The following is an 18,007-nucleotide window of genomic DNA, read 5'->3' as shown; positions in this document are numbered from 1 at the left end:
AACAACAGGTCAAAGAGGGACAAGAAGAGAGGAAAGGCCAGAGAAGGAAAGAGAAGTGAGAGGAGGTAAGTGAGATTGGAAGAGAAATAGACTGGGAGAAAGGGGTGTGGTAGGGAGAGCCAGGGCTGTGGAGGGGAGGGGGTAGGAAGAAGGGGAGAGAAAGGAAAGGTGTGAGGACTCAACTGGGTATCTTAGCACCACTATCTTGTTAACCCTGACTACCCCTCCAAGTTTCCTTGGAGTCCCAGGTTCTTCCCTTAAATGTATCACTTGCCTGTATTCATTATCTCATCCACTATTTCCACAACGCCCTTTTAGTCTGAGAAGGAATAGTGGAAGATGTCACCTCCTTCTGAATGCTGGTGCAGGATTTCCATTGGTTTTCTGAGCCCCAGGTGCATGCCTCTTTGTGAAAGTTCAGACAACTGTGGCTTCCCTGGGTTTATTCACCAATCCAAGAGTGCTGAATCATGCCCTTGATTGCAGCCCAGGTTTTAACAAACCCTCCTTTTACGCCACTCCCAGGAATCAACTGCATGTACACAAAGCAGGCAATGTATTGTGCTGGACAGGGGGTATGGGGCAGCTTTGAGGGAATGCCATATTCACCCCCAGCTGCCAGCTGGACTAGAATAAGCCAGGATATCTCAAAGATATCTGCTTCCCAGATAGTTTTCACGCTGGATTGGCCTGTATTGTCCTTCAGCACCAAGGCTAGCACCAGCTCCTGCTAGTTGCAGATAATGCAATCTGAGGAGGGAATGATAGCAGTGATAGCACTAGTTCCTACTCCATGTGTCTCAGATAAGATGTATTTATTAAAGTTGTTTCCCCCATTAGAATACAAACTCCTTGAGGGCAGAGGGTGTTTTTGTCTGTTTTTCTGGCTTTATTTGCAGTGTGTGCTTGGCACAGTGCTTACACCTAATGCTTAATGATTGATTGCTTTCCAGTTTTCCAAGTACTTTATACACATGATCTCATTTGGACTTCAGCGAATAGGACACAACCCTGCAGTACTGGGAGGTCCTCTGGGTATTGTTATGGTCACCTGTGAGATAAGCAAGTTGAGATCTGGAGGAGTGACTTTACCCAGGGGTCTTATAGCTCATTTCAAAGGTAGGATTTGAACCCAAGCCTTCCTAATTCTGTGGCATAAGGATGATGGGGAATTCATATAAATTCACACAAATTGGAGATTATTCATTATTAGGGCGGTTTGCAGCATAATCTTCATGCAAAGTGGTGAACATTATATTGCTAAGGAGCACACTGTTCAGGAGAACCAGTTCTGGTTTTTCTCCTATAAAATCCATACCAGTTCAGTGCCTAAAAATCTGCAAAATCACCTATGTAGTAAGGCTTATGACCTTCTTGCTAGGATTATTCTCCTCATGCCTCAACCACATTCATATTCCACAAGTCTTGTATGTCATTCACATATGTGAAGGTGGGTTTCAGCTTCCTTACCTGAAAAAATGGGGAGGATTGAGGTGATGTCCAAGACTCTCTCCAGCTCTAGGTCCTAGGATACACCCTACACATAGCAGCCAGTGGATGAGCAGGAAAAATATATTTTTCAATACAATTACAACTAACTGAGGCATTGAGGGTCTTATCCAGTAGCTGGCAGACAAGGAGGGCCTTATATTGAAGAGAACATAGAAGCTCTAAAGAGTACACCTGGAATTAGTAGGAATCTTCCTCCAATCTACATTTTCAAAATCTTAGATGTTTGGGGGAAGAAAGAGATCGATTCTATGGCGGGGTAGAGTAGGGACTGCACAAACCCATCAAAAAAGGCCAAACTTAGGGGAGGCTAGGTGGTGTAATGGATAAAGCACTGGCCCTGGAGTCAGGAGTACCTGAGTTCAAATCCGGTCTCAGACACTTAATAATTACCTAGCTGTGTGGCCTTGGGCAAGCCACTTAACCCCATTTGCCTTGCAAAAACCTTAAAAAAAAAAAGGCCAAAATTGGAGAGGACAGAATGAGCAAGGAAAAGTCAGCTTTCTGACATGCACTTGCTTTTCTAATCTGATAGTGACCCTCCCGATCTGCAGATCTACTCTTGCAATCTAAAAGTTTTCAGAACTCATGTCTTGTTGCACTTCCCTTCCAGAAGGAACATTATGAACTGTTACAATGCAGTGCTCTGAAGAAGTTGCTGCCACCAAACCAGCTGAGAGGCAGGTGATAATCAGCATTCATCCCAGAATAAAAAGGCATTGAAGTGCTAGTGTGTACAAATTGTTAGCATAAGGTAAAGAGTAAAGAAAGAGAGTTTTCTCCCATGAAGGAGAACTTGAGGGTTCAAGAAAACAGGCATTCACACAAATACCTTAAACATAACATAGGCATTACAGATTTCATTACAGATTTTTAAAATAGTCCTTGTATGGTCTGTGTGAGAAAATCAAAACCAACAAGGGAGGTTCAGGAGTTATTTGGGTTGGAAAAGAAATAAAGGTGCAAATAGTAGAGATGAACAGGCCAGATATAGGGAAATGAGCAAAAGCATGGCAATCTGCAAAAGGTAGACATTTAGGTGGCTTCTTCATATATACATATATTATATATATACACACACACACATATAAGCAGGAGATAAAGCTATACCAGATCATGGAGAGCCTTAAGTTATAGTAAGTTTGAACTTGCATTAGGATACAACTTGAGGTTTTCAAGCAGTTTTATGACCAGATCTGGAATTATTTTGGCAGCACAAAGGAAAGACTGCAGAGTAGAGGAAGCTATGGCAATGGACTTGACCTGCACTAGGTCAACAGTCATAAAAAGGGACCATCCCTCAAGAGCTCCCTTTTCTCATATATTATACAAATTGCTTTAGTGATTTTCTCCTCCTACATCTGTCTCACATAAGGTGGTCCTTGTCCTTGGCAACACAAACCCTTTCACGTGATGATTCCAATCTATCCCGTGTTCTCTGGAGGACTTGGCCCGTCTTCCCACTCTAAATTCATTTTGTCTACTGGCTAATTCTTCATTACCTACATTTTCATTTCTTTCATCCTCAAAAAATCCTCACAATGCATTAATCTCCACTATCATTCCATATCACCTTCCTTTTATTCAGGGGCAGGGAAGATCTAAGGCCCACAAAATCATTTGATCTGGCACTATTAAGGCAACTACATGTGGAACTCAAAAGTCAATAAATCTAGCTTTTAAGGGGTGAATTAATTAAATGTTTGACCAAATATAGTAGACTAATTTTCATGTTGATAATTTTGTATGGCTCATAAAAAATGCCAAAAAAAAATCCAAATGGTTCTTGGAAGGAAAAAAGGATCCCCACCCCTACTTTTATGGTTAAATGAGATATCATAATCTTAAGATTTTATTGAGGTGTCTTGAATTCCTTTCAACTTTCCTTTTCTACAATTGGCTTCTGACTTCATCCTTCTACCAAATGTACTCTCCAAAGTTACTAACAATCTCTTAAGTGTCAAATTTAATGATCTTTTCTCAATCCTCATCCTTCATCTCTCTGCAGCCTTTGAGACTGTCCACTAACCTTTTCTTAATTATCTCTTCTCCCTAGGATCCACTAGGTGGCATAGTAGATAAGAGTGCCTGACCTGGAGCAAGAGGATTCAACTTCCTGGACTGACAGTTATTGTCTGACCCTGGGACATCACTGTTTGCCTCAGTTTCCTCACCTGTAAAACAATCTGGAGAAGGAAATGGCAAATTGCTCCAGCACTTTTGTCAAGAAAAACCCAAATACAGGCATGGAGATTCAGACAAGACTCAACAACAAATTGCTCCTTTTTGAGGATGCAGTTCAGTGGATAGAATAAGGAAAACCAAAGTTCAAATATGGTCTCAGAAACTCACTAGGTGACCCTGGGCAAGTCACTTGACCTCTTCATTTAACCTCTGCTTAATCCACTAGAGAAGGAAATGGAAAACCACTCCAGTATGTTTTCACAGAAAATTGCAAATAGGGTCACAAAGAGTCAGATACAACTGAAAGGACTCAACAACAGATCTTTCTAGGTTTTCCTGACACTACTTTATCCTAGTTCTCTTCCTGTGAGATCCATTTCTCAGGCTCCCTTGCTAGATATCCCTGTGAAGGTCTTGAAGATCTCACATTTATCTTGTATGGTTTGTTATGTCATTTCCCTCATTAGACTGTTAGCTTCTTCTACCTTTCTTTGTACCCCACAGTACTTGATTGAGACAGTGTCTGTTAATATTCAATCACCACAGAGCTTCCCTATTGAGTGATAGAAGTCAGAACCAAACTACAGAGGTTTGAGGAGAGAATATGTAGAGACAGACTCTAACTGTAGTTAACATTCACAAGGATTTAACCACTAAGGGAGGAGATAGGACACTTGCAAACGGGAGTCATGGTCATACTCCTTTGTTCTCACACTTAAGCTTCCATTCCTCTGATCCCTCTTTCCAGTCTTATACAATATGACCTTGTAATTATAGTTCACTCAAACTAGATTGTTCTTACTAGGAGGGATGGGAATTCAGGGAAGCCTGGAGGGACTTGCATGAAGTGATGCTGAGTGAGATGAGCAGAACCAGAAAAACACTGTACACCCCAACAGCAACATGTGGGTGATGATCAACCTTGATGGACTTGCTTGTTCCATCAGTGCAACAACCAAGGACAATTTTGGGCTGTCTACAATGGAGAATATCATCTGTATCCAGATAAAGAGCCATGGAGTTTGAACAAAATTCAAGGACTAATCCCTTTAATAAAAAAAAAAGATATCTTATTGTCTGATCTTGTTATCTCTTATACTGTTTGTTTCTTCATTAAGGATATGATTTCTCTCATCACACTCAATTTGGATCAATGTACAACATGGAAACAAAGTAAAGACTGACAGATTGCTTTCTGTAGGGGGGAGGGAAGTAAGATTGGAGGAAAAATTGTAAAACTCAAATAAAATCTTTAATAAAAGGGAAAAAATGGACTGTTCTTGAAAGGTGTCTGCTGTTTTTCTCCTCCCATGGAAAATTTGTTGATGCTATTTGCATAAAGGGGAATAATGAGTAATAAGTCTAGAAAGTTAAGATTACAAGTAACTTGAAATTCCAGGATTTTGCATATATTAAAAAGACCATCACTTGAGCCTCAAAATGTGTTCCAGGAATCCCTTGGGGGGATCTATAAGATCAAAACTACTTTCATAATATCAAGACATTTTAATGTCTACCATCAGTAAATATTGATAGAGATAACCAATGTAGACAAAAGCTATTTGAGGAATCCTTGACAACTTTTAAGAGTACAAAGTAGATGATGAGAAAGGGTAAAAAACATCACTTGTACAAAAATATTTATAGCAGCCCTGATTGTGGTGGCAAAGACTGGGAAATGAAGTAAATGCCCTTCAACTGGGGAATGGCTTAGCAAACTGTGGTATATGTATGTCATGGAATACTATTGTTCTATTAGAAACTGGGGAAGCCTGAAGGGATTTGCATGAACTGATGCTGAGTGAGATGAACAGAACCAGAAAAACACTGTACACCCTAACAGCAACATGGGGGCAATGATCAACTTGGATGGACTTGCTCATTCCATCAATGCAACAATCAGGGACAATTTGGGGCTGTCTGCATATGAGAAGAGCATCTGTATACAGAGAAATAACTGTGGAGTTTGAACAAAGACCAAGGACAATTTCCTTTAATTTAGAAAAACTGATCTTATTGTCTGATCTTGCTATTTCTTATATTTTATGTTTCTTCCTTAAGGACATGATTTCTCTCTCATCATAATCAATTTGGATCAATGTATACCATGGAAACAATGTAAAGACTGGCACATTGCTTTCTGGGGGGGGGGGGGGGGGAGTAAGATTGGGCAAAAAATTGTAAAACTCAAAATAAATAAAATCTTTAGTAAGAGTACAATGGAGTCCTGAACCCCGATGTTACAACAGCCTCCTAATTAGTCTCCCTGTCTTAGGTTTCTCAACACTTGGACTACTTATCTAAGCCACTCTAAACACTGCTGCCAAATTCCAGTGGCTTCCTATTATCTCTGGAATAACATAAAAACTCAGCTAGGTGGTTTTTAAAGCCCTATATAAGATGGCTCACACTCTTCCGATTTCTTTGACTATTAGTGAGCACTGTTGATGTTCTGTTTCCCCTTTCTGCACCTTCCCACGGTCAATCCCCAAGCCCAGGATATGCCTCTGCCTAACATCCTTTCTTCATTGAAGACAAGGCTGAGGCATCACATTGGTCTTTCCTGATCCCATCTTTTCCTCAACTACTAATGCCTTTATTCCCAAACCACCATGAATTAACTTCTTGGTGGTCAGATATATTTATCAACTTTAAATTGATGAATTTATGCAGATAACTGATAAACTTGTCTTGGGGGGGGGCAGTCTCTCTGGGAAAATAAGCTCATTTAAAGAAGTAACCACACCATTGTTTGCCCTTGTACCCCCAGTACTAGACATATAGTAGGCACTTAAAATTTCTCAGTTGATCAACTTGAGGAAGGTAACAAATCATCCTACTATCCATAATATTAAATGGATATTACTGGAAAATTATCCAAATATACAACTGAGAGGCAATAGATCTAATGTTAAAAAAAGGGTCAGATGTAAACAATACAATGCAACCTCAATCCAGCTCCATCTCACCATCCCCAGGAAACCAGCCACTTTATCTGCCTTCTTGCTACCTAGAAAACAAGCCCTTCTCTTCCCCATCCTGATCCTACCATCTCCATTTGCAAGTGGTCCTGCATCTCTGATCCCTTGGTGGTTAAATCCCTTGAGAATGCTACCTACAATTAGGGTCTCTACATACTCTCCTCAAACCTCTGTCGCCTGGTTCTGACTCAATTCTCACTCAATAGAAGGTGCTTGCTCCAAAGTTACCTATGATCTCTGAACTACCAGATCCAAATGGGTCATTTCACAATCCTCATCCTTCTTAATATTTCTGTGCCTCTGACACTACAAATAAGCCTTTTGCTCACCAGGTTTTTCACCCACATTGTTTTCTTATGGCTGCTCTCTTACCTAAGCTTTCTTTGCTGGATCTTCATCCAAGTCAAGCATACTAACTATGGGTATCCTCAAAGCCCTGTCCTTGTTATCTCCTCTTTGCCAACACTATTGCACTTAGCAATCTCTATACTCCAATGGATCTAGTTATCTCTATACTAATAATTCTCAAATCTATTTTTTCTAACATGAACCATTTGCCTGATCTCATCAAACTGTATCTTCCAATGCCTCTTGAGCATCCAGATCTCTCTAATTTGTTCAATACACAACTCATCTTTTCACCAAATCCTTCCCCCCTATTGAACTTCCCTATTATTGTTGAAGGCAGCATCGTTTCAACCTCAGTGTCATACTCAAAATCTGTAGAAATCAAGCTTTAGAGCAGTAGTACCAAAGTGGAAACATGGGCCACCAATATTGACATAAAAATCCCTGCAGTCCACAGTGACTTGTTTTAAAATGTAACATCTAAATCTAAAACTCAGGAATAGCGAGTCACATCTCACATTTGAGGTTTCTGATTGTCTGAAAAGTAGCTAGTTGAGAAAAATCTGGAAAACAATGAATTGAAGATCTTTAATTAGCCATAGCCCCATTTTGGTTAATCATACTTTTGTTGATCTGAGGCATATCTAAATAGATCTCTTAAGAGGTAGCCACTCTTTGTCAAGTATAACTCTTAAGGATACCCTTGATATATTCTTCCTATTAACTTGCCTCTACATCTTAATTACTCCCCAATCTACTAATTCCTTTCCATTCTTTAAGACTCCCTTAAAACGTCATTAGACCCTTTCACCCCAAATATGTATCGCACTTCACCTATCCCTTTCTCAAAGTCCTTTAAAAAACCAAAAACTATTTAAAACTTGCCTCCACCTCATTTTTGAACCTCATAAAATGGCTTTTCTTGTATCCTCTCATATACTTTCCTCTTTGCATTTTAAGTTGTTAGTTTTCTATTTGATTTTTCCTTCAGTCTCCTTTGCTGCATTATCCATGTTGTAGCCTCCAAACTGTAGGCTGACCTCACAGCTTTGCTCCTGACCTTTTCTTCACTCACTTGACCTCTGAAGCTCCCAAGTTCCCGAATTCCCATATGTCTCTTTAAAGTTATTAATGATTTAGTTATAAAACAGAGTAGTACCTGTGCTCATCCTTGTCTTTCCGATCTTTGCCACTGTCACTCTTCTCCCTAGATTTAGGTGACTTCTTTTAGTTAACCTCTAGCCTGTTTGCCCATGCAGATTCCTCTGGTGGCTCTTCAGATAGGTCACAACTAATAACCATGGGTATCCTTCAAAGTTCTTTCATCAGCCCTCTTCTATACTAATAACCAAATAGTATAGTATTCTCAACAGCTTCCATGGATTCAATTATATCTATGCAAATATTTATTCAGTCCTAATCTCACCTGGCCTCAACTCTCCTATCTCCAACTGTTTACTAGACAACTTGCAGCAATTATCCTCTAGAATCTAACTGAACATATTCAAAACTGAACCCATTAACTTTTCCCCAAAACCCTGCCCTCCTCCTAACTTTCTTATTGAAGGAACTATCCTATTACTCACCCAGGCTCACAATGGAGGTGCAGTCCTGAAATTCTTCCTCACTCCCCATTGTCAACATCTGCCAAATCCTGTCAATTTCCCCTGCCTACATTTCTCACATAAAGGGGCAGATAGATGGTAATATGGTAGAGCTTCAGACCTGAAGTCATAAGGACTGGAGTTCAAATTCAGCCTCAGACACTTCTAGCTGAGACCATGTATTTAACTCAGTCATCTCCAGTCACCCTGTGTCGAATCTGGCCATTGGACGCAGATGACTCCAGAGGAATTAAGTAAGGCTGGTGACTTTACACGCCCCCCCCCCCAAGCCCAAATCCAATTCATGTGTTTGTCATGGCATCACCTCGTAGATGTCAAGGTCTTCTTTGATAACAAAGGACAAACATCATGATTCCTCTCCTTTGACACTGTCATTTGCCTGGTGCAAGTCCTCTAGCCTGCTGACTGATCTGGCAGCTTCATGTTTCCCCTCATTTCAGTTCTCCATTCACCTTGTCAAAACTGACCTCCCTAAAAAGCAGATCTGACCCTTTTCTTCCATTCTCTCAGCTCCAACAGCTCCACCATTACTTCCTGAATGCTCAGAATGTGCTTCCACAACCTTTTCAAGAATCCCTCATTTCCTTAGATACTAGTCAAATCTCATCTTTCCATTTCCAACCCCTTCATTTTTTTACTTTATATTTTCCATTTACCTACAATAGTGTTATATTTCCTTAGAATGTAAGCTCCCCAACTCAGGGGACTCACTTAGAACACTGGCTGGTATAGTAGGCAATCTAAAAATTTCCCTTCAATTTTATTCTTGTACCCCAGCATAAAGTAGATGGTTAATGAATGTTAAATGAGTTAAGTCCAGCAGAGTCAAGAGATCTTCATTTCTATTCAGTGAGCACATTGGTGTTTTCTAATTTGTCTCCTGATACACCACATAAATCACAAGTTCACACCAAAGGACAGTGAGATGACATTACTTGGCCAAGATCCAAGGGCCTTAGAGAACAAGAGTTGGACCCTTTCATTTTCCATATGATAGACCTAGAGATAAGGTGACATGTAGTCACAACAGTAGTGAAGGTCCTCTGAGTTCATATCCAGTACTCTTTCCACTGCTCCAGTCTCCTGAATGCAGAAACCCCAACATGGAGCATTCAAAAGAGACATAGTGCAGTTCTAACCCTGGAGAGTGAAGTTTACCTGCAAAAGCACAAATGCTGCTGCCGTTTCAAATTGAAGCCCTTCCCTCCCATTTTTGATCCAAACTTTCTTATAAATAGCCATGTAAAAAGTATATGGGGTGGATGTATTTCAGTTGAAAATTGAGGTGGTGACTGACAATAATTTTTCTGCCTAGGGCAATCAGCTAGCTAAGTGGTTATGAATGATCCTTCCCCCTCTAAGAAAATCCCTTAGAGGAAGCAAGTGCTCCTTTCTGGAATAAAATACATTCCCTCATCAAGAACAAAGGATATTTGTTAAATGGGAGACATGTTAAATGGTGTATACAGTTTATATTTCAATAGTGATGATGCATAGATCTAAATTTTATACACACACCCAAATATATTCAAATGTATATAACAAAATAGAGGTTTGGTGGCTTTTTTTTTTTAATGAGCAGCAAAGGAGGGAGTCATGTCCTTTCTCCTCCCACCCAAGAAAGAAAAATATCAAATAACTGTTTTTACCCTTATCTTCCTAGAGGAAGTGATATCCTTTCAAAAAATGCCATATTTAGTCTTAGACCTTGTGTACCTGAGGTGCTCTAGGTCCCTGAAGCAGGAAAAGTGAAAGGAGCCCACAGGAAGAACCAAAATCTTTTCTTGCTTATAAAGAACTCACCTCATCCCCTCGCCCCCAATCCAGGCTCCAGGCAACTTCGAGGATCTGCATCCCAACTATCAGCAATTACACACACCACCCTCCCTGAACCCCAGCACCAGGGACACATTTGGAAAGGCTCTAGGGTCTATTTTTCAGTAGCCATACTTTTCCTGCTTTGAAAAATAACATCAGCTCACTGCACCCCAAATTCCTAAAATTTCCCAAAGCAGATATCTGGAAGCAGAAGCAACAGATAAATCTCGCCTCCCCATCAATCACTGGCTTAGAATTCCCGGGAAGTGAGGGAAACTGGTGAAACATCACTGACACGTGTCAGATGGGGCTTTCCCTATTGGGAAGTCATCTTTAGATGTTACACACACCACCCTCCCTGAACCCCAGCACTAGGGGCACAGCTGGAAAGGCGCTAGGGTCTATTTTTCAGTAGCCATACTTTTCCTGCTTTGAAAAAAAAAATCAGCTCACTGCACCCCATAATTTCATATCAATAAATAGGGCTTGAATACATGAGCTCTGTGTGGGGGTTTCTTTTCAATTTGTTAATGTGGTTGCTAAACTTACCAAAACTGAGGAATGGGCAAACTTGTTAAAAAAAATCAGTCAGGGAATTAGCTAGACTCCACTCCCACCCCTTTCTATCCCTCCTTCACCCTCTCAAACAAATTCCTAAAATTTCCCAAAGCAGATATCTGGAAGCAAAAGCAACAGATAATCTTGCCTCCCCATCAATCACTGGCTTAGAATTCCTGGGAAGTGAGGGGAACTGGTGAAACATCACTGACATGTGTCAGATGGGACTTTCCCTGTTGGGAAGTCATCTTTAGATGTTGCTGTATCTCACGAACTGATCTGAGGACGTTGGAGCTTACGTGGCACAGATGGATGTCGTGAGACTCGTTCTACAGACCTGGAGCAGGACACAGTCTTCCTTCTAGAAGCGCCTGGAAGAAAAACTCTCAGTACCTGTGACTTTGACCATTGATTTTTCAACAGAGGCCCCAGCTGATGGAAAAAAATATCTTCTAATTAGTCTCATTAGGTTGAGGGAGGGAGGGGAGCACTTTTTTTGGTGATAGAAAACTTACCACATAGCCCATTCATTAAAAGGGCACTTGAAAGAGAGTGATCAACCCTTTCCAATGTCCAAAAATTATCTTCTAAGCCCTAAACCACCTAGCATTGGGAGCAAGGTGTTTTTTGGCAACCACAGGAATAACAACTCCAGATTCAGTTATGGAAAACCTTTCTCATCTCTGAGTTGGCAATTCTAATTCTCATCCATAAAAATACTGTTATCTGCTATAACCTTCACTAAGATAAATTCATAAACTTTATAATCATTTCAAATGAGACCTAACCCTCTTTACTAGCACACATGACCCCCGGGGAGTTGAAAGAAACCAAAGATATCCAAGAGGGAAGGCTTTCAAATGTTCTTATACATAACAGATATTTAGGGAAATACTAAAAATGCTTATTTATTTGATGCCAGAACCCTCCCCACTCCCAATAACAATGTACAGGAAGGAAAAAAGGAAAATTTGAGCATGGTATATTTCAAATCCCTATAAGGAGCTCACTGCTTGTCCTCCTCTCCTGAGTAGTCTTGTTTTTTGCAAGGCAGTGGGGTTAAGTGGCTTGCCCAAGGCCACACAGCTAGGTAATTATTAAGTGTCTGAGACCAAATTTCAACTCAGGTCCTCCTGACTCCAGGGCCGGTGCTCTATCCACTGTGCCACCTAGCCGCCCCCCTGAATAATCTTAAATTCATTTAGAGGCTTGAAGAAAATGTTCCCATTTGATAGAGGACTTCAGCAACATCTCTCTTGTCTTAATGAAGCTTAGAAGAGCTTACAGAGAAAAAAAAATTCCTCAATCTAAAGATGAGTTTAATCATTTCAATGACAATAGCCAAACCACTCTGAAGTGATTGCTGAGAAAAAGGTAATTAGATACACAAAAGAAAACTTGGAGATTAGGGAGGTCCCTTCTCATTTTCCCTACCTCCAAAAGGGCAGGGAAGACATGGCATGCTATCTAACTAGTTCTAATTTTTTTGACTACATGTATGGGTGAGGACCAACAAATTTTTATTGTCTGTTCATGCAAGTCTATTTAAATATGATGATTCGGGGTGGCTAGGTGGCGCAGTGGATAGAGCACCGGCCTTGGAGTCAGGAGGACCTGGGTTCAAATCCGCTCTCAGACACTTAATAATTACCTAGCTGTGTGGCCTTGGGCAAGCCACTCAACCTCATTTGCCTTACAAAAAAAAAAAACCTAAAAAAATAATAAAAAAATAAATACGATGATTCCCTCCCCCTTTCAGTGCTAATAGGAAGTAACCTCTAATTGGAAAACGAAATAGAAGTTTTCAGTAAGTAGTTCTAAGCTGACTAGAATTAGGATCTGATCCCAAGCAGTTATTTTGTTTCATCTATTTTTTTCCCCTCTTGATCTGGCAAATCAGTAAAGGAAAAAGGATGAGATGAAGCAAAATGTGGAAAGAGATGGCTAATCCAAGATCTGTGACACTAAAATCCCAAGCTTCCATGAGCCATCAGGGATGGCATACATAATTATTAAAAATATATATTATATAATTATTGATAGTATAATTTCTATACTAAATTCCATGAAGCCTCTCAGGATATACTTAACTTCATTATGACTAGATATTTTCAAGTTGTCCATTTGTAGCCCAAACTACTCTCTTGACAGCACTCTCTCACCCTCTCCAGTCGATTAGTACTTGTTATGGAGATCATCAGGAATAGAAATTCTCTCAAACTATATATTTACTCTGCTTATAACCTAGTTAATTGAAACACACTGGCACATACCTTAACTATGCTTCCCTTTATTAGGCTTCTCATAGAATCACAGGTCAAGGGCTAGAAAAGAACTTTGAGATCAAGGAGTCTAACTACCTCTATTTAACAAATAGGAAAACAAGAGACCCAAGGAGACTGAGTAGAATTTCCCAAGGTCACATTACTAAGTAATGTCAGAGGGGAAAATCTGAACCCAGGTCTTCAGACTCCAAAGCTAGTGTTTTTGCCTGTGGCTCCAAAGACCAAACTACTAGAATGGCAAAGGCTTTTTTGTTGTTCTTCAATAATCAGAAGCTGAGCAGGTTAAGTAGGAATTCAAATGAGCAATTCTCATTTCGATGAACAATGATTTGAATGCACCATTCCCTGGTAGGCAGTTTCCCTGAAGGACAACCCTACGATTGTGTACATATAGGAAGACTTCAGAGAGCACATATTCCATCCAGTAGTAAAGATAGAAGAAAAAGGAGATCTTATAAGAAATAGCTACATCATATCCCAGATCTAACATCACAGGAATTGAATGAGTACCAGGAAGTGACCTTCACAGTAGGGACAAATGGAAAACTAAACCTATTACCCATCAGTAGCTTATTCCTATAGATCTTAAAATGGAAATTTTATTTCTTTGTTGGCAATAAAGCCACTGCACATTTAAATCTTGTAAATATTGAACACCAAACGACCATCCAAAGTCCTGGATGCAGATGTACCTCCCAGTTCTGAATTGTAAGAACCCCATCCCAAAACCTGACATGAGAATGCCCTAGGGAGGGATGGCAATACTGGACTTGATTTCCAAAATATTATAGTAGTTTTACTAGGGTTGTACAGGAATCATTTTCTCTTATGTTTAAAGAACATAAAGAAGATGGTTTCTGAGTCTATATAGTGTACCTGAAAGGATTAGCCATTGAGCAGAGCTATGAACAGAAGGCAAATAGAAATTAGCTAGTCAACTTGACTTCATCTTTTCATATTTTCAATATGGTTTCTTATCTTTAAGAAACAAAGCCCCTCTATTCACAATGTCCTCCAAAAGACATTGTATCTCTCCTAGCCAGATCTAGAAATAAGCCTTGCTAGAAAATGACTGCCACAAGGGGTGAAATATCATTTATCCTGAAATTTGTGATTTGTTTCTTAGAACTTGAGTTTAAGTTGAATAACATCCAAATTCCAATGGAAATTGTGAAAACATGAGCTCATAGAACAGAAATCATATTTTTTAAGTCTGTCTAATCTGTATTAGTCCAATTACATACATCCATACATACACATACACACACACACACAGCCTTTGCTATTGTTTTACTTTTGAATTTGCAATGCTACCATGGAAATAAATAGCTACTTGATGTTTACATATGTGATCTGAGAAGCTTCATCTTGAATTGCTAACAAAGGTACTTATTATGTAATAGAGAACCTATTACCATAGGTGCTTTTAAAAACTATATGTGATCTTTTTTGATATTGCTGTTGTAAAGGTGACTATTATGAACCAACTCATCATGCAAAGACAATGTCAAGCTGTTTACCGTAATGCTCTGAGGGGACATGTGAACATTATTATCAGCTGCCTGTAGATACATACGATCAGCAGGGAAGGTAGAGGCAGAACCTTTCTAACTTATTCCAACACTGTTAACCCCCACCTCAAAAGAGGGAGATTCATTTGTCTGAACATAGGTGTGCCTACTACACTCTATATCTTGGGATAAAGTGACACTGGAGTGCAGAAAAAGGATATTTTAAACTCAAACAAATAAATTTGGCTTGGCATACCATAATCCTCATATTCAGACAAGGTAGGAGAACAATTGACACTACAAGCAGTTTTCTCCTCATAGTAACATCCTTTGGTCTTAAAGGACATACCCACAGCTGTCCTATGATAAACCCCAGGGTAACTGCATATATACACCAGAATCCAGTGATGGAACAAGGATGGAATATGAAAGATTTCCTGTAAAAATCAGAGCACACTTCTATAATACTGTATGTATAAATATCAATGTACCATCCAACTCAAGGATACTGATGTAGAATATAAAATTCATTAAAGAAAAATCACAGGTGGACATTAATTCATGAAATACCAGATGATAGCATATAGTCCTGCCTGACTCCTGCCTGACTCCAGAAGTCCCTTCTTCACACCCTGTAAGAGCTCTGATAGCCCAATGATAGCATAATGAGAGAGACCAATAGAATGTAGTGGAAGGACTGATAAATAGCCTTCTTTCCTGATAATCCACTTCACAAATAGAAGATTATCTGATTATATAGTATTGAACATTGAACATTAGCATGGCTTGCTACAGAGTCTGGAAACTAGCTAAAGACTTATGGTCAGATTAGAAAATCAGGCCATGAACAATTTTAATGAAATCATGGATTGGGGGGTTGTTTTGCTTTTTGTTAACTTTGTTTCCTTGAGCCATAAGACTTCTAGTCTTACCTCCCAATGAATGAAAACTTTATAGTTGAATGTCATCTGCTTAGAGCAGTGAGCAGTTGTACTTTGGGAAATTTAACAGACCAAAGGGCAAAGCTATGAGAACACATACTCCCTCTCTCGATATCCCTCAACTACAAATTTAGAAAGCCAGCTACAGAATCAGCCAGACTCCACTTCCATCTCCTTCTATCCCTCCTTCACCCTTCTCAACCAAGTTACTAAAACAAGTTACTAAAATTCCCGGAAGCTGATATCTGGAAACAAAAATAACAGATAAAATCTTGTCCCCCCATCAATCACTGGCCCAGAATTACTGGGAAGTGAGGGAAACTGGTGAAACATCACTGACATGTGTCAGATGGGACCTTCCCTGTTGGGAAGCCATCTTTAGATGCTGCTGTATCTCACGAACTGATCTGAGGACGTTGGAGCTTACGTGGCACAGATGGATGTCGTGAGACTCGTTCTACAGACCTGGAGCAGGACACAGTCTTCCTTCTAGAAGCACCTGGAAGAAAAATCCTCAGTACCTGTGACTTTGACCTTTGACCTCTCAACAGAGGCCCCAGCTGATGGAAAAAAAATCTTCCAATTAGTCTCATTAAGTTATATGAATTTGAGGGGGGAGGGGGTCTTGTCATTCATATTTCTGCCATACTGGCAAACTTACCACATAAACCATCCATTCAGAAGTCATTTTTTGATAGTTGGTGAATAGGAAGATGAATCATTTCTTCAACACCCAAAAAAGCCCCAGGACCAAAAATACTAGAATATCCTAGGACTCCTCTCCTAACCTCAGTACAAGAATTCACACTTAGTAAACCGGTAGAAAGAGTAAGCTATTAAATTAACTACTAAAAAAGATAAATTTTAAGAAGAAGCCTTCAATGGGCATTGTAACTATTAATATAAATGTTCATTGACGTGATTTACTATGAGAAGAAAATAATCAGAAAAGGAAAAATTAGGTGGCATAGCTATTATAAATGTTACAAAAAGCATTCAAAGACAGACTGTTGGCTCACAAGGAGCTTCAGAAATCTTAATGCTCCAACTTTCCCAGAAGGAAATAATATGAACATTAAAAGAGAGCAAGCTAGAAATTATGGTAGCCAAATCAAGAAAACAGTAAGTATATTCACATAATTGAATTACATATAATTGGGGTGAGAAATCAAAATTAAAATTACTTCTGTACCTTTTCTAATAATGAAATGTAAGAATATAAAAAAATGTTCCCTTAGAAATAACCTCTACTTTATAGGAATACAAGACAGGGAAAAATAATATAGAAGCTAAAGACAAAAAAAAATTGGAAAATTCTATGAAGTGAACAGATGATTGAAAATTATTAACAGAAGAATTCAAAGAAAAATGAGAACAAAAACCCAAATAGAATAATATCCATACAAGGGCAAAATTCTTGATTTTCAAATTTAAAGAAAATATTTAAATAGAAAAAATTATCATATGAAAATATCCACAAATTTTGCAAAAGCCATGCTGTTTTAAAAAAATGGATTTCAAAGCTTCAACAAAGTCAAAAAGAGAACTACAAGAAGCCTCAAGTTTTATTTTAAGATAAAACGATCTCATGATAAAAAAAGGAAAGTATTTTTTTAAAATACCAATTTAAGATCCACAAAAGTTCACTGAGTATTCAGAAGCCCTTGGATCAGAATAAAGATGAATCCCAAAAGAGAATAGTACTGTCATAACATGTTCACAAAAGGGAGAAATACTGCAAATTATACTAGGAGAAAAGGAAAGTGATCTCTCTACTTTTCTCACTCTGGGTATATAGTACTGGAATAACTCAAAGTTGAAGAGTTAAATCTCTATCAAGAATTGAGAAGAATAGACTCACTGTCTAATGCAAGTGAGGTAATATTAAAAATGGACAGAAAGAGCAATTCTTCTTTCACTGCCTTCTGGACTTTGGACAAGGGTCTATAGACAAGAATGGGTAGGAAAAAAATTAGTAAAAAGGGATCTAAGCCTGAGATAATTAAGGAAACAATGCACTAATCATCTAACTACTTTAAATAATTTTAAGTCTCTAGGTCCAGATGGACAACATCTTAAAGATATTGAAAGAACTTTTAGAGAAAATTGTAGAACTGCTCTTGGCAATCATGTGAATAGGAGGTGATACCAAAGAGATGAGCAATATTCCACTTTGAAAAATGGTGATTGTGTCAAGTATGAATTGGTAAGCTTAATACCAGGTTCTAGCAAAATTCTAGAGTGGGT

The 18,007-nt window shown here is 39.1% G+C and overlaps 1 protein-coding gene across 2 annotated transcripts in view; it reads right to left on the bottom strand.

Moving 5' to 3' along the window:
- Nucleotides 1-18,007, bottom strand: part of LOC141499827 (uncharacterized) — a 101,011-nt gene that overhangs the window by 45,051 nt on the left and 37,953 nt on the right. Inside the window, exon 1 of one of the 2 annotated variants that reach the window (XM_074202583.1) lies at nt 1,471-17,056. The exons of the other annotated variant lie outside the window; for it this stretch is intronic. Within the exon in view, the coding sequence (XP_074058684.1) occupies nt 1,471-1,607 (137 nt within the window). The 5' untranslated portion in view covers nt 1,608-17,056. Of the gene's footprint in view, nt 1-1,470; nt 17,057-18,007 lie in introns of those variants that run through there. 2 annotated transcript variants of the gene reach the window in all.

The sequence above is a fragment of the Macrotis lagotis genome, chromosome X (assembly GCF_037893015.1).
Source record: "Macrotis lagotis isolate mMagLag1 chromosome X, bilby.v1.9.chrom.fasta, whole genome shotgun sequence".
NCBI lineage: Eukaryota > Metazoa > Chordata > Mammalia > Peramelemorphia > Peramelidae > Macrotis > Macrotis lagotis.
This window is presented reverse-complemented; position numbering and strand designations above follow the sequence as displayed.